Source organism: Pituophis catenifer, unplaced genomic scaffold (assembly GCF_029215685.1).
Source record: "Pituophis catenifer annectens isolate HBS135680 unplaced genomic scaffold, rPitCat1.0.hap2 SCAF_3, whole genome shotgun sequence".
Classification (NCBI taxonomy): Eukaryota; Metazoa; Chordata; class Lepidosauria; order Squamata; family Colubridae; genus Pituophis; species Pituophis catenifer.
The window spans coordinates 184,374,799-184,398,764 of NW_027256883.1; the positions used below are offsets into that span (position 1 = coordinate 184,374,799).

The 23,966-nt window shown below is 41.5% G+C and overlaps 1 protein-coding gene across 5 annotated transcripts in view; it reads left to right on the forward strand.

The window, feature by feature from the left end:
* Positions 1-23,966, forward strand: part of ITCH (itchy E3 ubiquitin protein ligase) — a 55,456-nt gene that overhangs the window by 2,556 nt on the left and 28,934 nt on the right. For 2 of the 5 annotated variants that reach the window (XM_070941671.1, XM_070941672.1), the window contains exons 1-2: positions 8,793-8,869; positions 14,334-14,424. In XM_070941671.1, the coding sequence (XP_070797772.1) occupies positions 8,801-8,869; positions 14,334-14,424 (160 nt within the window). In that variant the 5' untranslated portion in view covers positions 8,793-8,800. Of the gene's footprint in view, positions 1-6,063; positions 6,081-8,792; positions 8,870-13,425; positions 13,458-14,333; positions 14,425-23,966 lie in introns of those variants that run through there. The other 3 variants (XM_070941673.1, XM_070941675.1, XM_070941674.1) reach the window with 3 other exon arrangements.

Genomic DNA, 23,966 nt, shown 5'->3' on the forward strand with positions numbered 1-23,966 from the left:
CCTGAGTCTGTTGAAGAATAAGATCATTTGTCTTGTAACATTTGAGAAAATGTGCTAAGTATGTGAAAAATAAATAACAGTATTTGCACTCACTAATTTAAACATTTTAAAATATAAGAATTGTTAAATCTCAAGCAATGGTGCAAGATTAAGACTGTTAACAGTATTACTATCATGATTTTTTTAAAAAAATGGATATCATGTGATCTCAAATCTGCAGCTCTGATTATCTCTTATAATTGTTCTATCTGGAATAGATAGTTGAACAACATTCCAAGGAGCATAAGGTTAGTCACATTAAAGCAATTTATGAGAATGATCCATTGCAGTTTTGTTTGTATCTGTTCTGAGAGTCACTTTGTCAGGTAAGCAGAAATAAGTAGTTCTGTCCTATTTTGTAGCACAATACACTTGTGGGAACAGATAGTATCAAAAGAATTCTAACTTGGCCAGCTTAGAAATATAATTAATGATAAATATTTTCGTTTCTTAAGAGGTGTTTACATTCTAAAGAGATTTTAAGTTTGTATTTATACATTTGAAAATGTAAATCAGTTGGAACAGAAATGATACAGTGGAAATTGACTGGCAAATCAGTAATGGCAGATAAGAGATTTTAAAGTTAAATGGGGTGAATTAGAGAGTTTTTGGATTTTTTATTTTATTGTTACAAATTCCCCCTTAACTTGATCAGGATTAACATTTATATTTCCAAATTCTAAAATAGTTTAGGAGGAATGGGAATATTTTAGATCCTGTGGATTCAAGCATGGTCTCATCTCACAAAGGTAAGGTGTATGGCAAGTTTGCAGATATAGAAGATCACAAGATTGAATTTCCATTTCCAGAGATGGATCTCTTTCCTAGAAAGGAGTGGAAGTTATTAAGCAATGTTTTGTCTGTTTGACTTCAGTTTATAGGTATGGGTCAACATGATAAACCTCTTAAAAGGTAGAGCAGATTATTGCTCATGATTATTGCTTAATAAATTAAAGCTTGTGCTTTGCTATTTTTTAGGTATATAAACATCTTTCAAGTTGATTGAGTTTCTTTTATGTATATAGATTGACTTCTCATAATATGCATTTTTGTGTTGAATGTCTTCAGATACGTTTTTAAATCTGTTTCTTTTTGAAGTTTCACTAATGAAAGCAAACCTGAAGTGATGTTGCTAAGTATTAATAATTTAAATACACTTACTACATTTGACAAAACCCCTGTGATTTTTAAACGTTCCTCTTTAGAATGAATTGCAATTATCACTATTATAGTGTACAAATCATAAAATTTTACAGATTCTTACTCCAGTGCTTCTCTTTTTTTTAGCACAGTAATAATCAGTTTATGTTCATATCAAATCAGCAGGATAACACTTTAATTGACCAAATAATCATATTTTGTGATAGGCCAAAAACCTAATGTTTTATTGTCCAGATTTATTTGGCAGTAAACAGGTAAATATTTTAATGGATCGATGCTAACACCTTGGTGGTACTGTAGCCCAAACAAAGATGTTTTATAATGAAGCTGTTGAAATTGTTAACCAAAACTATACTGCATAGTAATTACAAACAAGTAAAATTGAAATAAAGAAAAACACCCTTATGTAATGGAGAAAATTTAAAGCAATACTTAATAGAGGAAATAGCCAAGTGTCATCGGTGGTGATTAAAAAACTACCTGTAAAAAATTGTCTATCCAAGTCTTATGGTCACTTTCTATAATAGCTGAATAAATTCACACTGCTTGGAAGCCGTGCCAGTGATTGTCTCATTATTTTCTTTGAAAATAACCACAGTAAAATTTCTTAATGTTTAAAATAAAATTCAAGTGAACTTGAATTTCTTTAAAGATTCTAGATTGGGCAATATGTTTCGCATAATTTTTGGCATAAAAGTCTGATTAAGATTGAAATGTGCTTTGTATTGCTATTTAGGATGTTCACCTGTATCTTTTTTCAGTAAATAATAATTTTATTATGTAGAGGTTTCAATAACTTGAGCAGTGTTATATCAAGACCAGACTAATTGAAATGCTGCAAAAAGTCTAGCACTCCACCATAACAGAATTTTTTGGGGGAGCAGGGGGAACTCTGAGCATCCTCTGAAACTGCATTCACTCTAACAATCTGGGGTTTGATATTCTCAGTATGCTGATACCCAATTATACAGTATAGCCCCACCCTTAGCCACATAAGAGATGCAGTGGCTTGTTTTCAGAGGAACCCTCATCTTTGACTTAGCCCTAGCAAGACTGAGTGGCTATCAGCTTCTAGATCCCAAGAACAGATGGTCCATCTTTGATTATGGACGGGGTGGCATTCCTGAACTGAACTATGTACAATTTGTGGGTCCTCCTGGACTCACAACTATTGCTTGAGGAGCAGGTGCCAGCTGAGGCTAGGGAGGTCTTTGCACAAATTTGTCTGATGCACCAGTTGTGTCCTTTCCTGAACCAGGAGGCCTTGCTTGGGGTCTGTTATATCTTAATCCATCTGGATTACTCCAATGCATTCTATATGGGACTGCCCTTAAAGTCACCTGGAAACCTCAACTAGTCCAGAATGCAGCAGCACACGGAGTAATAGGGAATCCTAGTTTGTCACCATTGTTGCGTGACTTCTAGTGTCGGGGTGCAATCAAAACACTAGTCATCACATTTAAAGCTCTATTTGATACAGGGCCATGTTATCTGCAGGACTGCCTACCAGTTCAGATATGATGAGCATGCTCCTAGTCCCTTCCACTAAATATATTGTCATAGGAAGCTAGGAAGCATGCCTTTTCCATGGCAGCCCCTGCCCTATGGAACACTCTACCCTCTGAAGTTTGGCAGGCCTCCAATTGTAGCCTTCTTTAAGGCTTTGAAGACTTGGCTTTTCCCAGGCATTGGTATAAGATTAGATAGCACATCAAAACTGATTTAGCACCAAGGTGTTTTTTTTTTAATTGGTTGAGTTTTATAGCTTTAATATGGTTTTATGTATCTTCTAATTTTTGATTGTGAGATTCCCAGAGTTTGTGGAAAGTTGGGCAACTATATAAATGTTTTAAATAGTAAAATAAAATAAAAAGAACCCTAGAATCCAATAGTCCACTGTTATTCAGAAAATCCTTGGAAGCCCTCTAAATAATGAAAATTGTAGTGTTCTTAGTATTGGTTTGTGGCTTATTAAAACCCAAAGGATATTTTTGATAGTGCATTTAATAGCATCTGATAAAGTAAACTTTCCATTAATTTATGTAAACTCATAAAGTTTAATAAAGTTGTTCATTATTTTGCCTTGTGACAGCAAAATATTTAAGGTAATTGTGCATCTTATACTAAACATTTTCTTTTTTATCTGTCTTAAGACAAAAGGCAACCAGTAATATGGTTAGTGAAACGTCTGTTGTTCCAAAATATATATTAGTTTCATGATCTGCTAATTTTACAAATTGAAGTTATAAGCAGGGACATTTTATAAGGAAAGTCTCAGTTGTTACAAGGAGTTCTGTTCTGTAGTGTTATTCCAATAGCATATTTTATTCTGCTAACAGAATAAATGCTTACTTACCTTTTTTTGTGCTCCCAAATATGCCCCAGATTTCAAGCATGGAGTTGGCATACATAATGGGATGAGAGAAGGAAACTGAAGGGTAATTAATGGATGCAGAAGTAATGTATAAATAGAAGCCTGTGAATGTAGTATTGGATGCAGTTTATTATTACAAAAATCTCTTGCTGCTGTCTAACATTTGCATTAAAGTCTGTAATAGAATAGAATAGATTTTTTTTTATTGGCCAAGTGTGATTGTACACACAAGGAATTTGCCTTGGTGCATGTGCTCTCAGTGTACATAAAAGATGACGTTCATCAAGAATCATAAGCTACAACACTTAATGATAGTCATAGGGTACAAATAAGCAATCAGGAAACAATATCAATATAAATTGTAGGATACAAGGAACAAAGTTACAGTCATACAGTCATAAGTGGAAGGAGATGGGTGTTGGGAATGATGAGAAGTTTAATAGAAGTGCAGACTTAGTAAATAGTTTGACAGTGTTGAAGGAATTATTTGTTTAGCAGAGTGATGGCGTTCAGGAAAAAACTGTTCTTGTGTCTAGTTATTCTGGTGTGCAGTGCTCTATAGCGTTGTTTTGAGGGTAGGAGTTGAAACAGTTTATGTCCAGGATGCGAGGGGTCTGTAAATATGGAGTATACAGATCCTCAATGGAAGGCAGGTTGGTAGCAATTGTTTTTTCTGCAGTTCTAATTATCCTCTGAAGTCTCTGTCTGTCTTGTTGGGTTGCAGAACCAAACCAGACAGTTATAGAGGTGCAGATGATGGACTCAAAAATTCCTCTGTAGAACTGTATTAGCAACTCCTTGGGCAGTTTGAGCTTTCTGAGTTGGCGCAGAAAGAACATTCTTTGTTGTGCTTTTTTGATGATGTTTTTGATGTTAGCTGTCCATTTTAGATCTTGCAATATGATAGAACCTAGAAATTGAAATTGAAATTCACTGTACATATGAAGCAGGCTATAAGTTGATAGAATGTATTTGTTGCCACATATTCAATATCAAGTTCTAGTCAAGAACTCTCAAAATTATCTGAAACCTGGTTTGCTGATTACATGTGTTACTGTATATATCTAGAAGTAACTTTGACAAAGTAATGCAAGAAAATTGCATTACTTGAAAAAATAAGTAACATTTCAGGAAAAGTCAGAAGGTGGGAACATAAGAAAAGACTCAAAATAACCTCTCAATTTTGTTTGTTGTAAGTGGGAATGGAGGGAAATGCTGGTAAGCTTTGAAGATCCTGTGATATCCTACAACAATGAAGCAGTACTCCTTGTGCTTGTTCCCTGACATGGCCTGTTTTGAAGGGGTGACATTAGAATACTCTCTTATATCTCTTTTAACAATGATGACCCAGATTGTTGGAGGCAATATGCTGACATTGTAAACTGCCCATAGAGTTCTATAAAGCAGTGGTCCCCAATCTTTCATGCTCCGTGGACTGGGGGGAGGGGAGAGGGAATAGTTTCACATGTGCATCCACTGCTTGTGCAAATGGAGTTTTGTGTGCTCACCCACTGCTTGTACAGCTGAGTTCCCAATGGGCAAAGGACCAGGTCTGAGCTGCGAACTAGGGATTGGGGACCCTTGCTGTAAAGCACTAGAGCGAGGTATATAAGTTTAAGTGCTGTTGCTAATTAAAATATAAGTACAGATAGTCCTTGACTTACAACCATTCATTTAGCAACCATTCAAATTTACAGTGCCACTAAAAAGTCACTTATGACTGGTCCTCGCATTTACAACTGTTGCAACATCTCCACGGTCACATGATAAAGATTTGGGCACTTGCCCACTAGCATGTGTTTATGATGGGTGCAGCATCCTGGGAGGGGTGGGAGGGTGGTCATGTCATCGCTATTGGTAATCTTCCAATAGGCTTCTGACAAGCAAAGCCAATGGGGAAGCCAGATTTGTTTAAGGACCACACAATTCACTTAACAACTGGAGTGATTTACTTAATAACCATGGCAAAAAAGATTGTAAAATTGGATGTAACTCACTTAACAACCACCTTGCTTAGTACTGGAAATTCCGGTTCTAGTTGTGGTTGTAAATCAGTGATTACCTGTACAATAAAACCTCATTTTTATTGAGGTTCAAAATCATTTAGAAGGAAAGGATGTTGTTAGATCTGAATGTCATGACATAATTACTTGACTTTATGTCATCTGCATAGTTGTATTGTCACACAAATGATGTAAATTACTGCAAACAGCATAAAATATTAATGTAATTCTGCAAATAACACACTTGGATAAATGTATGTAAGTTGTTTGGAGTAATTTGGATTCATTGCATTTAATCTGTTTTGAAATAATGAAGAAGAAACTATTGTTCCTTGTATACAAAATCTGAAATTTTGTTTTAGATTCTACGAAGAAACATCAACGAAATTCTTCAATGCCTTTTGGATGAATTTTGGGATTCAGATTGGTTTGGAGATTACTGCCTAGCTATTTCCCTAACTTTTGTGATCTCCATGCATATGAGCCATGTAGGCTGAAGCTAGGTAAACTCATAATACAATTACAAAATTTGTATGACTTAAATTTTTGTAAACTATAGTCTATTTTTTATATAATAATTCCTTTTATTTGTGAGAGCTCATTAAAATATTGAGTATCTGTCCATTATGGTTAAATGTGCTGTGCTGGTATTCACTCTGATAAACATCTAGATAATGTGTGAAATGATTTATAGACTTATGATTAAAATATTTTGAGCATTAATTTTTCCCAATTTGGTATGTTCAAAAGTTTGAGCTCATATTCTAGAAATACTAGTCCACATTGTCACAATATTTTTATACATAAAATATTATCAATTAGTAACCAGTTATTAGGTATCTGTTTCATGTAGAGGAAGAAAGAGATGTTCCAGACTCTTCCCCCAGTTCTCCCACCTTCAGTCTGAGATATTTGGTCAAGCCAGGAATGGACAGCCTCACTGGGAAGAATGTTCAGAAGGCTATTTGCAAAATTCCACAAAGATTTGTCTTTTGGTAGATCTAGGTCCTCCTTTTTTTTCCACAGAAAATTGGTTTATTACAAGGGTGGCCTGGAGTTTTCTGAGCTCAGCCTCTTGCCCCTGAGGACATTGGTCATTATTTGACTTGGGCCAAGTGTAGCAAAGGACAGATTTTTATCTGAGACTAAGTTTTACATTCTTAAGTCTGTTGGTCTGAAACAAGAACTTGATATATCATAGCTGTTGATTAACTAGTTGTTTAATGGTGTGAGTTCAGAGTTTCATAAATATGTATTTCCAGACAAGCATTTGGAATTGAAAATTATATCTGTTTATTGGAGTTCAAATTCTTACAGACTTCAATCTTTAAAAAAATTAAATCTTAATATACTAAAATATGAATTCCCCGCAGTAAAAGATGCCTGTACGGCATCTTTGAAAGACTACAAATAGAAGTGCTAAGTAATATTCAGTATTTAGCTATGTTATAATTTGAGTCCTGTAGCTTCTAGCACCACTATGCTAATTTAGAGGCATATTCTGGATGTTCTTTCAAAATATCTGATAATCATTTTATGAATAGGCAGATGGCTGGTGGTGTCTATTCATACAGTGCCTACCAGTGTAGGCATGATCACTCACAAATGTTGATTTAACACGAAGATTAAATCAATGTGATTAAATCAATGTGAAGGGATGGGATATAAAATTTGTCACAAATACTGAAATTGTCAATCTCCTCAGCTTCCCCAGAATGTTCCCTCTTACATCCAATCCCCCATCCAGAAGTTGGCATTCATCCAGTCATGACGTTAGTTACAGCCATACAACATTTTTATGTTTTAAGAATGATTACAGTACACAGAGGCATTTTTGTGAATAAAAATACAGGACAGCTTGCCTTGCAAATATAATAAAAGCCAAGTGAGGGAGGTTAGATTGAGACAACAGATACCATATTCTATTCCTGTCTCGAAGTACTCTTGGTAAGGAGACTAGTAAAATTGTGAGTGTATGTGTATAAAATAGAAGTTTTACCTACTTGAAAAGTTTTCAGCGTACATTTGTAATCTTTTATTTCTTTGCTGGGTTTTGTTTATTTATTAAATTTGGAGGCCACTTGATTCCTGAAAGTCTCTGGGGTAATTTGTCATTGAGAAAATTGCAAACATTTGCAGATAATTGTGTGATAATTTTCCCATAGAGAAAAACTAAACAATAAAAAGACATTTATATATATGGAAGAGGAAAAACAACCAAATATACCCAAAATGATAATCATCAACAACAAAACTAACATAGTTTCAGCATTCACCCAGGCTTGGGAGAAGATCTACATTTTCTTCAGAATCCTTCATATAATCAGGCTCTATACCCGTGATGGCGAACCTATGGCACACATGCCATAGGTGGCACATGGAGCCATATCGGTGGGCATGTGAGTTCAGCTCAGCTAATTTTCGGGCCTTCTGGACCCACCGAAAGCAGGGAAACAGGCCGTTTCCGGCCTCCGGAGGGCCTGGGGGGAGTGGGGAAGACCCGTTTTTCATCCTCCCCAGGTTCCAGAGTCTTTCTAGGAGCCTGGGGAGGGCAAAGACGGCCTTCCCCACCCCCCCAGAGGCCCTCCAGAGGCTGGAAACAGTCCATTTGCCAACTTCAGAAGTCAGCAGAAGAATCATTTTTATCAATCCTCCCTGGTAAGAGAAGTAGGATAGTTTCTTGCTATCCATGGCAAGAGAAGTAGGATAAAGAAGGGGAAGAGGAAAATGGTCTTTTTAGTGCTGATTGTCCCAGCACCAAAAAGACTGACTTCACCCCACACTTTTATGCTTGGATATGATGACTGGAGAACCAATTCCCCTAATTTTCTTTCCCATAGGGGAAAGGGCAGAGGAATAGCTCTTTAGCTGACACCAGGGCCGGATTTAGATGAAAAGAGGCCCTAGGCTATTCCACTTATGAGGCCCTTTCACCTATAGTGAAAGTGTAGTTTTAATTTTGCTAACAATTTGAATGTAGGCCCCTCTTGATCTTGAGGCCCTAGGCTGAAGCCTAGTTAGCCTATAGGAAAATCCGGCCCTGGCTGACACCCCTGCAGTAGAGTTGTTTCAGCTGCCAATACCTGACACACAAATACCCCAACGGCTGTGCCTGCTCTCTATAGATAACTTCATCCCGAGGGGTGATAACTGGAGATAGCCCTTACTGCTTCTCGCTTTCCTTCCTTCCCCCATGCAGCATGGTCATGGGACAGGAGAAGCAATGTGTGCTTTTTGCTTGCCCTCCCTCCTAGTCCTTTCAGCCTGGGGTTATGTTACTAGGTCCGGCAAGGTACGTAAGAGGTTTATCTTTTTCTAACATTCTATGAAGTATAATTTGGTTTCCTCCTTTACAAATATTAGATTACTTCGTTAAGTAAAATATTTGGTTTAGATTTTGAAAATTGTAGGAGTTAATACGTTTTGTTCTGGCCAAGTACCTAGTGAGAATCACATTGTTGCCAAGTTGATGTTAGTCATTGTTGTTGTGAACCCACAGAATGCAAACTGATGTCATATCAAAAGTCCAAAATATACTGTTTGTATATGTTAAACACAAACATTTATTGTAAAGTTTATATAAAGGTTTATAGATGCTTTATAAAAAAAAATCTTAGAATGCCTACAGACAACCCTACTCTTTAATCAGCTTTAACCAGCTGTTCTCTAGTAGCACTTGTTTTTATTTTCTGAGATAATTGCAATTCATTTTGTAGATTAAGATGGATCTGTATGTGCTGAATTTGTATTTCCAGTATTTATGTTTCATATTATTTAACTTTAGATTTTTATTGTTTTCTTTTACTAATTGTTATAGTTAGCTTTAAATCTAGGTAAAATACTAGATTATTAATAAATGTAAATATTGATATTTTTAAAGATGGAAGCTTTACTGTAGAAGGAAAGTTGTAACATACAAATTGCTTTAAAATTGCATTCCATTTCTGCATTAGAAAGTAATCTGTCATATTTCAGAGGCAGAACATCAAGGAATCTAAATAAGAGTGAAAGCAGTCGCACCTGATAGGAAAACTTGAAAACAGCAGAAGAAAATATCCATTAAAGTGTCCATTTCCAATTTTTAAGAACGTTTTACTAGGTTTATATTTTGCCTTTTGTATAGGAGCTCAAGTTGACATAGAATGCTTCCTCCTCTTATTCCTCACCATAACAATGCTGTGAGATAGGTTGGCCTAAGAGAGCACAACTGGCATAAATCATCCAGTGAGCTTCCATTGCTGAAGACAAACTAAAGTAAGAGCTTCACACTCCTAGTCTGACAGCTCTATATTGGTTCTCATTTTGAAAGAGGAATCATGATCAAGTATTTCTGATAAATTCAAAATATAAGAATTCTACACTTTAATTCCATCAAAGCTACAAAATTATTCCAAATTCCTATTCCCCAAATACACACCAGTTGTTTAGATTATGACCCAGAAATCATAAACAATAAATCTTTATGAATTATAGTCATTAAACTATACTTATTAATCTATGCAGTTAATGCTAGTACTTAGGAACAATATGAGTTTCATTCTTTGTTCAAAATTTATTAAGATTTGTAAGAGCTCAAAATTTAGGTTGTACAGTAGTAAAGAATGAAGTCTTCAGTGAACAAAAGAATCATTGTTATAATACGTGTTATAGTGCTATATATAAGCTATTAAAAGGAAGGGAAATTATACTGTTTATTGTGCCATAATCAGTTATAATTGCTTCTTAGCCTCCAGAAGGATCCCTTGTAGTGAGACAATCTGTGTTTCTGTGGAGCTGTGTTCAAATCTCAGATATCTTTACAGTTTGAGACCAATTAGTTACTGTGTTTTATTTTAATTTCAAGTTTTAATTAATGAGACTTTCATCTCCCAGTACTCTCGAGTAGTAAAAACTCAGATTTTCTGTAGCTCAGATAAGAAATAAATTTCTAAAATAAGATTGCATAATTTTAGTTGTGAGATTTGAGAAATATGCAGTTGTACCTGAAAACGTGGATTTTCTGGTAATGTCCAGTTTACGTAAAAACACGCTTATGTTATGAAGATCTCAACTTTCTTAAAAAATCAGAATCTGTTATCCATGCAAAATACTGTTTTGTTTTTAAATCACAGAAAAAGTAATGGTAGCTGCTTTTTTCTTTAATGAGGTCAGGAATTCTGAATAATATTTTGGACAAATGGTAATCAAAATCGTAATCAGGAGACTGTGAGATCTAATCCCGCTTTAGGCATGAAAGCCATTGGGTAACATAGGGCCAGTCACTCTCTTTTAGCCCAACTACAGGATGATGATGTGGGGAAAATAAGAAGGAAGAAAATTAGTTATGTTCACCCCCTTGAGTCATTTATAAAAATAATAATGGCAGGATATATACAAATAAATGTCTCAAATGTCCTTGCAATCATATTAGGAAGGGGCAATATAGAATAGGAGAGTACAACCCTTAGGCTCTCTGCAGTGTCCTTCCAACAAGAAAGGTAAAAAAAACCTGATTAAATAATCTCACTTAATTGATTAGAAAATTAGATGATGATTCATTTTGGTTTCTTGCAAGTTTACTTATTCCTGTCCTTGTAGTGCTGATTGAACATATATTGTGGCTTTACAAAAAAGCACTGCTTCGTGTGATTAAAATTAGTGGGAAGGAAAATCATAATGTTCAACTGTTTTTAACAAGATAACATTTTCAGAAGGAAGGCAGATTAGAGAGATGTGTATTCCTGGATATGCATACAGATTTGTGGTGATAACACCAATATTATGTTGAAACTGAATTACTGTTTGTTTAAAATTAGTTGAGATAAGAAGAAGCAGAATTCCTCAGCAGAATATTAGTTACTATAATTCGGAATTGGGTGGCAAATAAATTTAATACATTATTATTATTATGTGTGAGTAATTTACAGTTAGATTCATAGTCTAAGACTGGTGGAAACTTAACAATTCAAGTCCTAACTAAGGATTTATTATGGTTCATCATCATATAGCCCATATGTTCAGTCTGGATTTGGCTTTTTTGCCCATTTCCTGAGTCCTTCCCAAGTCCTTTAACTTGGAATAGGCTGATGTTGTTAAACATATCATCCACAGCAGGGGTGGGTTCTAAAATTTTTTAGTACCAGTTCTATGGGCGTGACTTGTTTTGTGGGTGTGGCTTGATGGTCATGTGACAATTATTTAGGATTTAGCAAAGGTACTGGTCTACCAGGCTTTTAACTGCTTGCAGAGCTGTACCGGTCTACCCATTTGTTTTTGGAGGCACCGGTCTATTCATTTGTTTTTGGAGGCGCTGGTCTACTCATTTGTTTTTGGAGGCACTGGTCTACTCATTTGTTTTTGGACGCACTGGTCCACCCATTTGTTTTTCGAGCGCCCTGCTCTACCATCACACTGCCTTTTAACATTGATCAGCTGTAGGACGGCCCTTTGAAGCCCCCCGGCAAGAGTTTAAACAGTTTTTTTCCTTCTAGCTGATCAGCTGGGACTTGGGAGGCAGCGAATAGATTGGGGCGGGGCCAAATAAAAGGTAAGAATAACGGAGGGGGGGCAGGAGGGCCCAGCTCCCAAACAAAGAGAACCGGTTTGGTGACATATTGTCACCGCTACCGGCTCGGCCGAACCGGGAGGAACCCACCACTGATCCACAGGATGTAAGTTGTTTCAAGCAAAGCTGCCTTTTACAATTGGTGATTTCTGTCAATGCCAATATTATTATTATGTACACAAAAATATAAAACTAGAGCTGCGGTTCTTTAGCTAGTGTTCACCTTCATACACATTGAGTTCTTCCAAAGGGATATTGTAATGTTTCAGTGTAATATACGTGTGCATCCAAGCAGTGTGGCCTTTTGTAATTGACAGTTGCAAATTTTGTCAATATGCATATATTCTAAGAGCTTTCAAACAAAATTTTGGTACAGCAACCAGTATGCCTATAACCTCTGGGACCACCAAGACTGGCTTATGCAGAAACCTTTTAATTATTATTATACTTTAAAATATTCAAACAATCTTAAGCATTGTCTTTAATTGTTAATCACTGCCTTAAGGATATCCATGTTGCAGCTGGAGACTGAGGGCAGAATAACCAGCCAACTTTTATCTAATACTGGAAAGAATACAATGAAGACTCCACCTTTAAGGATAGTCATTCACAGGCTTATGCCTGCATTTTTTTTTTCTGTAAAAAAACAACAACTGACCAAAAAGCCCAATGCGAGTCAGTTTTGTTTTCTTGGGGAAGAGTACACACTTATTCCATTTGTCATACCATAGATCTGTTACAAGCAAAACCAGACTTATTCTTTGCAAAATTAGTGAATTAAAGATTTTATGTATTCTTTCACTATCAGAAATATTTGCTTTGGGGAAATAGGAATTGAGAATTGATTGCAGGGAAAATGAAGGATACATGAGGTTTTGGCTTCTTTCTATCCTGTACAATTATTATGCTCATTTGTATGAATTATTCATGGGTCCTTTTTGTGTAAAACAAAGCAAATGTTAATGGGTCACTTTGCCAGAGTACTCCTTCTCCCTAGTAGAAAGTCATATTAGTTAGTAAGAAGAATATCTCCATTGTTTTCTTTGTGCATTTCCAAAAAAATGAAGGGGTGGGTGGGTGACATAAAGATTGGAAAATTAACTAATTAATTAACACATTCATGAACACAAAGGATTTGGAAGTAGAACTTTAAATTCTTCTCTCAGCTCCTTTGGGATCTGCTAATATGTTTTGGGCTAGCCATGCAAGTTTAAAAAGCATAGACTTTTCACAAGAAAAAAATGAAGATATTGAGCTTCTCCATATAATGTAGGAACTATGAAGATTAATATTTTGTCTTGCAGATAACCATGCAAAGCAAAAGCAACCAATCTAGGTAAATACTGGAGTGGGGAAAATAGTTGCTCAAGTACATGTTATTAATATATCAGATAAAATGTTTGAATAGTTAATTATTTGGCTGTTGTGAAGGGTTGCTCATTATTGATTTCTGTGAGATATCTTTTAAAACCTATGTGTAACCACTGTAAGAAGTTGATATATTTGAAAATGGAAGAAATGCCACCTACTTTAACTCCTAAAACAACAACCAAAAAAATAATTTATACTGAGCTTCATAGTAGTCTTTCATTTATGTAAATTTGGCCCTCACCATCCTGACATTATTTTTAAGAGATGTAGTGGCTATCTAAATTTTAGGTCAAATACTGTTGTAAAATACAATATGTTGAACTAGGAGGCATAGTGGTCATAAAAATAATCTAGTGATTGTTTTTCTTGAATTTACCTTCCTGGCATTATAGTAATTATTATTCTACTTTATAATTTGCATATCTTTACTTTGTCCCATGTTAAGGCAAATTTATTTTTCTTTCTCCTTTATTTTTACTTATTTATTTATATTTCATGTTTCTAGACTGCCCATATTGCTCCTTTCCTTGCTACTGGTTGTTTTGCTAACAGGCATCTGTCTGGGATAGGACAAAAGAAGACCATTTTTATTATTTACCTTACCAAATACTCAGAGCTATCAGAGCTATTGATAATAATTCTGTTAATAGTCTTAATCACTTTCAGTTAATATTACTACTTCATTTCTGTGTTTTATCAACACATATTCTTTATTGACTGTATGTGCTTCTGGTGCTCCCTGATTTAACCAGTACATATATACATTTGACTGTTCTACCATGTTGCTAAGGAGTGCAGCGTTTGTTCTTAAAATAGTATTTTTATTGAATTTTTTACTTAGGTTCATGTTCCTTCCTATGATATGGCCGGGAATGGGTCAAAATCGGAGTGTATCAGTGGACCAAGTATGAAATCACAGCTTCAGGTAACTGGTAAGTCTGTCTATCAGTCCTGTGGTTTGGTTCAGATACTGTCTCTTTGACAGCGTCACCAAATATGTTCTGTTTCTTTTTTATTGTGTTTGAAAATGTTGCATATTTCATTATATAAAACAACATTAGGCAGCTAACAAATTGATTAATTGATTATGTGCTATCAAATCAGTGTCACTTCCTAGCCACATAATTATTTTCCACGAATTAAACAAATATACAATAATAAAAATGCAAGATTAATAGTCACCAGTGCCATGGTATTATCCTCTCAAGAAAAAAAAAAGCTTGGCTCACTTTACATCAGGACACAATGCCTGAGGGAAGAGCTATGTCTTAACAGCATTCAGGAAGCAAGAAAGATACAGCTTTCCCTATCTTGGCTTTGTATTTACCCTATTCCATACAGTAGGTGAAGCTATGGCGAAAGCTTGCTTGCTAGATCCCACCAGATGACAACTGCTGCATTCTGGACCATTTGAATTTTTTGAGATGATCTTCAAGGGCAGCCCCATATAGAGAAAGTGTCCCTGGGTTTGGGGTCTCCTGGTTCTAGAGAGTTGTTTTCTTTAACTGTCATTGGGTAGTACTCAATAAAGCTGTTGCACAAATTGTGTGTCCTTCTGGACTTGCCGCTCCTAAAGAGCAGATGGCAGTCATGGCTTGGGGTGGGGGGGCTTTATACAAACTCATCTTGTGTACCCATTCCTGGAGGGGGAGGCTCTGCTTATGGTCACTTGATCTCTAGTCACTTTTCATTTGGATTTTGCAATAATCCAAAGTAGAAGTACAGTAGTCCATTGTACTAGAGAAGTACTTGGATATCATTGTGAATATATGCTGTATTCTCTTTTTAAAGTTCGTTCTGTTTTAGAAATATTTTGGAAACACTGCCTGCCTTTTTAAGTACTCATGACTTCTGCATATATTAGGGACTTCTTTAATCAGTTATGACACCAAAGGCAAAAGTTTATACTCTCTATTGGATAGATTTTATTTTCTGAATTAGAAGTTCTGAAGGCAATGCTTTTTTAAAGCAGTTTTTCTTTTTTAAACCTCTTCCATGGAAATTACCATCTTTTCCTGTGCGCTGCTCCCACTATCCATTAATGGGTTAACTTCTTCAGCCTTTGGCAATAACTGAGTGAGAGCTCAATTTCCCTTTCCTGTTGCCCTGCCACGCCCCTCAATCCCATGATCCCCAGTCTTCACTCAGTTATTGGCAAAGACTGAAGTGTTTTTCTTAGAGCTCCAGGCTTCAAGCCCGTTTTTTTCCTTTCCTAGGTTTTTTTATTTATTTTTGAGTAGTTTATTTTCTTTCGGTTCCCTGCTTCAAGCCGAAGCGAAGATCGGCTCATCAGCTGGGCGGCGGTGATTGCTTCGGCCGCCCACGCATCGCGCCTGCCGGAGGCTCCTGATTCAGGCCGGCTTCAGCTCACAGAGAGAGAGAGAGAGCAGCCTCCCGTTTAACAGGGCAAGGGGAGAGCGAGCCTCGGCAGCTGCCTTCACTAGCGGCGATCGGAGCAGCCGCGCGTCGGATCGGCGAGGGGGAGAGAGAGCGGAGAGCGGTGAGGCAAGCTACCCCTCCCTCCTCCCCCTCGCTATCAGGAGCCCATCGGAGCTGCTTCGGGGCTAGCGCGGCAGGCGGTAGGACCTTCGGGCTGCCACTGTGAGTCCGCAGCCATCTAAGCCCGGCGCAACACGTGGCCAGAGGAGAGCGGCGCGGTGAGGCAAGCAGCCCCCCCCCCTCCTCCTCTCCGTTGCCAGAGCCCTTGGGGCTGCATAGGGCTGAGCGCGGCAGGCGGTAGGACCTTCGGGCCGCCGCTGTGAGACCGCAGCTTCCCCAGCCCTTGGACGCCATTACCACGTGCCCAAGCCTCAGCGGTGGATTCCGGGCCGCCATCTTAGCCACATTTTCACAGGGCTAGCTCCGCCCTCTTTGGTGGTTAGAGGCTTACATCTCCTGCGGGCCCAGTTCAGCGGTTTATTCGCTGCAAGCCCCATTTCTGCGGCTGACACAAGGGCCTCTGTTAAAGCGCAGGCAAGGAATCCTGCAAAGAGGGGCAGATGGCAACCATGGCCTTGTCAGACTCACCTTTCTCATCGGATCCAGAGCCTGAAGCAAGCCCACCCCACAAGGGGTCTAAATCCAAAAAGCATTCCAAGAAGCGGTCCTCTCACCATAAAGACCGGGGGGAAAAGTCGCTCCAGATCCTCGATAGGGATGCTGCAAGACGCCATAAGACCTTAGAGCGCCTCTGTGACAAAGCACAGAAGGAGAGAGCGGCAACACCCATCCAAGGGCCCGAGCTCCCAAGCCCCTCGCCCCAGGCACGCACGGAGGCGGGCCCTGGCATCACGAGTCTGGCGGAACTGGCCCTAACACCGGCAACCCCGAACGTGGCCGCCCTCAACCAGGAGTTTCCTCGGCCCAGAGGAGCATCCCGCTCATTGCCAGAGTTGCCATCACGTGGGGCAGAGGCAACGTTCACACCAACGGCAGCTGGCCTACGCGCCCCAGAAGGGCCCTTACCAGCCAGCCAGCTAGACTTTCAGACTCTGCAATGTCCTCCTTCCTGGCTGCAAGCTGGCAGCAGGCCGCGGGGGGCCCCCCTCGCCAACTACCAGCACAGGGGGCGCCTCAACACCAACTGGCCCAGCATCAACAGGCGCATGCCCAGTCTTCCTCATCAGAGGATTCGGACCAAGCTGAGGATGGCCCAGAGGCCTTTGAGTTGTCAGAGGATGAGGGCCTGATGCCAGATTCTCCGGCTTTCACAGGGCTGTTTCGCCCAGCCTTATTCAAATCTCTCCTCCACAAGGCGCGCCTCACAACCAAGTTGGGAGTGCCCGGGGAGATTCCCGCACCTAATACCTCAGCTGCGGGACCCCACGACGCACTCTTCAAGTCCTCCAAGCAGGAGAAGGACTGTATTCCCTGCCCCCAGCTCTTTTCGGACGTGATCCAGAACCCCTGGGGGCAGCCAGCTTCGCTAACAACCCCGAGCAGCCTGGACAAGAAGCTCTACTGCTCGGCTCAGGAGCTGGAGGACCTTTTAACTCTACCATCAGTGGACCAGCTGGTAGCCTCCTTGTCATCATCATCGATGGTGTCCACGGATGCCATAGACGGACTCAAAGCTGAGGACAAGAGGACGGAGTGGGCCCTCCGTAAATCTCATCAGGCAGCGGCCTGGGCAATCAGGACGGCAACGGCGACCTCCTTCTTCAACAGAGCCACCCTCATCTGGCTACGCCAACTACAGGAAAAACTGCCCCCGGAGGACACCAGGCTGCACCACGACCTGAACAAGATCGTAGCTGCCACCGAATATGCTGCGGATGCATCCCTGAACTCCGCCAAATTCGCGTCTAGATCTCTGGCTTTGAACGTGACAGCAAGAAGGCTGTTCTGGCTTTGCCCCTGGAAGGCAGACCTTAAAGCCAAATGGAAGCTGGCCGCAGCCCCGTACAAGGCTCCAGACTTGTTTGGGGCAGCCTTGGAACCAGTCTTGATCGAAGATAAAGACAAGAGGAAGGTGCTCCCATCAGCGTACCGGCGGCAGGACCGCAGATACACACCTTACTCTTACCAGCAGCCCTTTCGGCCCAGCACAGGGCCAAGAGGGCCCCCACCACAGCGCTCCCACTTCCAGAGCGCCAGCAGACACCAAGACAGATCTCAGTTCCGAGACCGCGGCCGACCCCAGCAAGCTAAACGACCATTTCGCGGGGCCGGCTTCAAGACGGCCAGGAGGGGGAAGTGACGCCCGGGATGCGGGGCCCATCGGCAGGAGACTCCAGCTCTTCCACCAGCAATGGGCCCGATCAACGGAGGACTCGTGGATTCAGCGCACGATCTCCTCGGAGCTCTCTATCGAATTCTCCGGCCCTACACCCAGTCGCTTTGTACGTTGCCCGGTCCCACAGTCCAAAGAACTCAGAGACCTTCTGGCACAAGAGATTGCACATCTGCTGGAGATAAGAGCTATAGAACCGGTGCCTCACAATCAGCAGGGCTCCGGTTTCTACTCGACCCTCTTCCTGGTCCCCAAAAGCTCGGGAGGCTGGCGAGCCATTCTGAATCTCAAACGACTAAACCAGTCGGTAAAGTATCGCAGATTCAAAATGCACTCCCTCAAGTCGATACTAGCGGGCGTAAGGAGAGGGGATCTGCTCCAGTCAGTCGACCTGCGGGAGGCCTATCTTCATGTACCAATCCATCCCAGTCACCGGCGCTTCCTGAGATTCGAGTTTGCAGGCCAGCACTTCCAGTACCGCGCAATGCCATTCGGACTCTCGTCGGCGCCCCGCACCTTCACCAAGCTAGTAGCGGTGGTGGCGGCCACACTTCACTCCATTCCAGTGCGCACCCTTTGTTATCTCGACGACATTCTGATCCTCTCGTCGTCACACGGCCAGGCGGCCAGGGATATGGAAAGAGTCCTGCGGGCATTCCAGGACCACGGCTTTTCCATCAACTTCGAGAAAAGCCAGCTACAACCATCATCTCGGCTTCTGCACCTGGGGGCGGAGATCAACTCGGTCCAGGGCCAAGTGTTCCTCTCTCAGGAGAGGATCCTGAGCATTCGAGACCTAATCCAGCAGGTCTCGGAAGGGGGGAGAGTCCCCCTGGTTCAGCTAGCATCACTCCTCGGGAAGATGGTATCCTGCTTCGGTATCGTTCCGTGGGCACGCAGACACTCGCGGGCCCTCCAATGGTTCCTGCTGCCCTTCCAGAGAGCAGGCAAGACCAACCTGAAGCGCAGGGTAACCATACCATCTCAGGTACGTCTCACCCTCGGGTGGTGGAAGTCCCCTGCGCTCCTCAAGGGCTGCGAATTCCTGGACCCGGACAGACTCACACTAACCACAGATGCAAGTCTGCGGGGTTGGGGTGCCCATCTGCACTATCTGGTGGCCCAGGGGCGGTGGTCCAGGAGCGAACGACTCAGCAGCATCAACCTCCTGGAACTCCGAGCAATCAGGCTGGCGTTACGTCAGTTCCAGACGGCAGTTCAAGGCCAGCACGTTCTGATCCGCACAGACAACATTTCGGCGAAAGCACACGTCAACAAGGAAGGGGGCACGAGGTCCCGTGCGCTGATGTTCGAGTCCGAGGCCCTATTCGCCTGGGCGGAGTCTCACCTGCTGTCGATCAAGGCAGAGCATATTTCGGGAGCAACCAACGTCAGGGCGGACTGGCTCAGCCGCGAACTGATAGACCCTGCGGAGTGGCAACTACACCCACGCCTCTTTCGGGAACTCAGCGCCCGCTTCGGGATGCCGGAGGTGGACCTCTTCGCGACCCCAGACAACGCCCAGCTGACCCGCTTCATATCCCGCTACCCAGCAGCACAGGCGGAAGACCACGATGCCCTACGATGCAGGTGGCCCAAGGGCCTACTCTACGCCTTTCCACCGATCCCCCTACTTCCTCGCCTCATCCGAAAGCTGCTGGCCGAAAAGGCGGACCTACTCCTAGTGGCCCCCAACTGGCCTCGGCGACCGTGGTACGCCGACCTCATGGCGTTATCCGTGGAACAACCCTGGCAGATCCCCCCCACCAGGTGGAACTCTGCCAGGGGGCGGTCAGTCATCCAGAGCCTCAGTGGCTACAATTGACCGTTTGGCATTTGAGAGGGTCATCCTAAAAAGAGATAAACTATCCGATGGGGTAGTAAACACTATCCAGGCTGCCAGGCGGCCCTCAACGACTCGCATTTACGAGGCTTCGTGGCGGGCGTTCTGCCGCTGGTGCTCCCAGCACCACGAGGACCCAACATCGGCAACGGTCCAGAACATCCTCGAATTCCTGCAGTCAGGTCTGGAAAAAGGGCTGGCCCCAGCGACCCTAAGACGCCAGACAGCGGCTCTTTCCACAGTCATCGCATGCCCGCCCTACCAAGCGCTGTCCCATCACCCGCGCATCAGGGGTTTTCTCCACGGCGCCAAGAACTTGTGCCCCCCCACAGTGCACCGGTACCCATCCTGGGACCTCCCGCTGGTTCTCCGAGCCTTGATGGGGCCCCCATTTGAGCCCTTGGGTTCAGTTGCCCTCAAACACCTATCGTTCAAAGTGACATTCCTGCTTGCCATCACCTCAGCCAGAAGAGTCTCGGAGTTAGCAGCACTCTCAATCCGGAAAGATCTCTGCCTCTTCAGGGACTCCTCGGTGGTCTTGCGGCTGGATCCGGCCTTCATCCCCAAGGTGAACGCCTGGTTCCACCGCGCCCAGGAACTCATCCTTCCGGACTTCTGCCCCTGCCCGCGCAGCAGCAGGGAGAAACAATGGCACTCCCTCGATGTCCGCCGCGCCCTTCGCATCTACATTGACAGGACGGCGGCCTTCCGTCGCACGGAGGCACTTTTAGTGTCATTCAACCCGGCCTCCATGGGACTGAAGATCTCAGCATCTACGGTGAGCAGATGGATTAAGGCCTGCATCGCTCTAGCGTATGAGCTGAACACTAAACCTCCTCCGGGAAGGATTCTCCCACACTCCACCCGCAGCGCGGCCACAACGGCGGCCTGGGCAACGCAGGCGTCGGTGGCAGATATTTGCAGAGCAGCAACCTGGTCGTCGGTGACGCCCTTCATCCGTCACTATAGTATAGACGCCTACAGCTCTGCAGAAGCGTCCTTCGGTCGAAGGGTACTGCAGACGGTGGTGACAGAGGAGGACTCTGGAGGCACTCAGTTTCCCGCCCATGGGGTTTAAACTTGGGTATATCCCATTAATGGATAGTGGGAGCAGCGCACAGGAAAATGGACGTTGTCTTACCTGAACGTCCCTTTTCTGGGCGCTGCGTACACTATCCATACCCTCCCTTCTCTTTTAGTTGGCTCTCGCCAGTAATGTTGTTTGTTATTTACAGTTGGTTCATTAAAGTTATGTTTCTTATCTGACACGGTGTGGTCTCCCATAACTTCGTTCAGACTGGGGATCATGGGATTGAGGGGCGTGGCAGGGCAACAGGAAAGGGAAATTGAGCTCTCACTCAGTTATTGCCAAAGGCTGAAGAAGTTAACCCATTAATGGATAGTGTACGCAGCGCCCAGAAAAGGGACATTCAGGTAAGACAACGTCCAATTTATATGTTTTTGCTAATATAGCTCTTAGTGTTGGTATGATTTGATCAGATAAGGACAGATTTTGGCCAGAAGAAACTGTGAAAAAAGATTTGACGTACCATGTGCTATCGGAGCTACTACTATTGTTAACATAATATAGGGATTCCTCAGGTGATTAAAAATATGTACTGAGACGGAAATTCCAAACTAAAAAAAAAATAAAAGTATCTATGAGAAACATAGTGGATATGGAAGTCATCTTGCATTAAAATCCTGCTTAGGAGTATGACTTTGTTGGCCTGCTCTACATGATGACCTACAGAGCTGCATTAGCTAATGGGCACTCATCACTATCAGCTAACGTCGCCATTAGCTAACATTGAACTGTGCTGGCCTATGAGTGCATCAGCCCTCTGGAAAACCTTGAGTGAATGCAAGGGGATGGAAGCAGGCAACGCTACCCTCCTTTCTTTTGTGCCCTTGTCCACGCATATTCTATATTCTGCACTAGGGACAGTGCATCTGCATACATTGCAACCCTCGTAAAGAAGTCTTGCTGATAAAAAATATGAATACATTTGGTCAAATGATGTTGGGGCAGAAAGTGGGAGGCCATTTTACCATGCCCTTCCTAGTCTTTCCGAGGACTCTGAAGACATGGCTTTGCCATCATGCTTGGGAATCTGGCTGTGGTGTAGAACCTACTAGATGGCTGTATAAATAGTCCTTGTTTAGTGACTGCCTCCTTTACTGACTGTTCACAGTGACGATACTAATGAAAAAATAACTTTGCAACCAATCCTTGCTTTTACTACCTTCACAAAACTGTAAAGCAAAGGAAAACTGAAGTGAGAGCTGGAATCATTTTTCAGTTACAAACTGTTTTGTTTAACAATCAAGTTGCCAGTCCCAAATGTCTTTGCTAAATGAGGATTACCTGTATGGGTTGTGATGGGTTAATTATACTGTCACCAAATACATTTTCTACCTTTTAATGTTTTTTTATATACAGTATATATACTTACTGTTTTTGTTTAATTTTGTTTACTGTTTCTTCTTGTTTTAATCAGTTGAGCCACAAATCTGAGATTGTTCAGCTGTATTAATTTAAACAAATAAACAAATGGTTTAACATTTCTGAAAAGAAACTTATGTTACGTTGAATATTAATCTTGTGACATAAGCTCAATTTCTTCTTGCTTGACCTAAAAATCACTACTTAGCAGGAGTGTTCTAAATTTGGCAGGGATGACAAAAACTAATGTTCTCTTGCATTTTTGTTATTGAAGTGAGAGACTTGACACTTTTTAAATCAAACTGAGCTCATATAGTGATGTTAATATCAAAGCAAAATGGTTAAGGGGAATGTTAGCTGTTAGCCTCATTCTGTCACTATTATTTTTTATATGTACAATCATGTGAAATTAGATCTAATACTTAGATCTATATATATAATACTTAGAATATATAATACTTATAATAATATATAATAATTAGATCTAATACTGACATTGCCCCATTTGACAGAAATAACATCAAGTAGGTGTTTCTTATAACTGTCAACTGGTCTCTGACATTGACTGGAAATATTTTTTCCCATTTCTCCGTATAATTTTTTTTTCAGCAATGTTTGAGGGCTTTCTAGCAACCTGTGTCAGATCACCCCCATAGCCTCTAAGTGAGATTTTTATCCATATTTTGACTTGCCCATTCCAGAAATCCTCCTTCCTTCCTTCCTTCCTTCCTTCCTTCCTTCCTTCCCTCCCTCCCTCATATTGTCACCTTGTGGTGAGATGGGCAGCAGATAAATTTAATAAATATTTATTATTTATTTATTTATTAGTTTGATTTATATGCCGCCCTTCTCCGGAGACTCAGGGTGGCTTACAATGCTTTTAAGCAATAGCCTTCATACTTTTGTATATGGGGCTTTTGCCCCCCCCCCCCAAGCAGTGTTCTATTTTATACAAAGTCAGCTTATTGCCCCCACAAACCAGGTCCTCATTTTACCTACCTCGGAAGGATGGAAGGCTGAGTCAACCTTGAGCCTGGTGAGAATTGAACTCGCAGTAATTGCAGGCAGCTGGTAGCTAAATACTACTTTAACAGTAGTTTAGTCCACTGCACCACCAGGCTCCTAGAGAAAAATAAGCAAGCAAACAAACAAATATGTAGCTCTTATGGAGTTTCTGAAGGCTATTATTTTCATTTAAAAATTGTTCTATGCTTATTTTTAGGTGCTTAGAAACTTAAATGTAAGTGTAAACAAATTTAAAGTACGTATGTATATATGTATGTATATATTTGTATCCCATATTAATTTTACAAATAACTCAAGGCAGTGAACATATTCAACATACCTTCCTCCTCTTATTGTCCCCACAACAACTCTGTGAGGTTAGTTGGGGTAGAGAGAGTGAGGCCAAAAGTATATAGTGATATCAATAAGCATAGTCATATGAAAAATA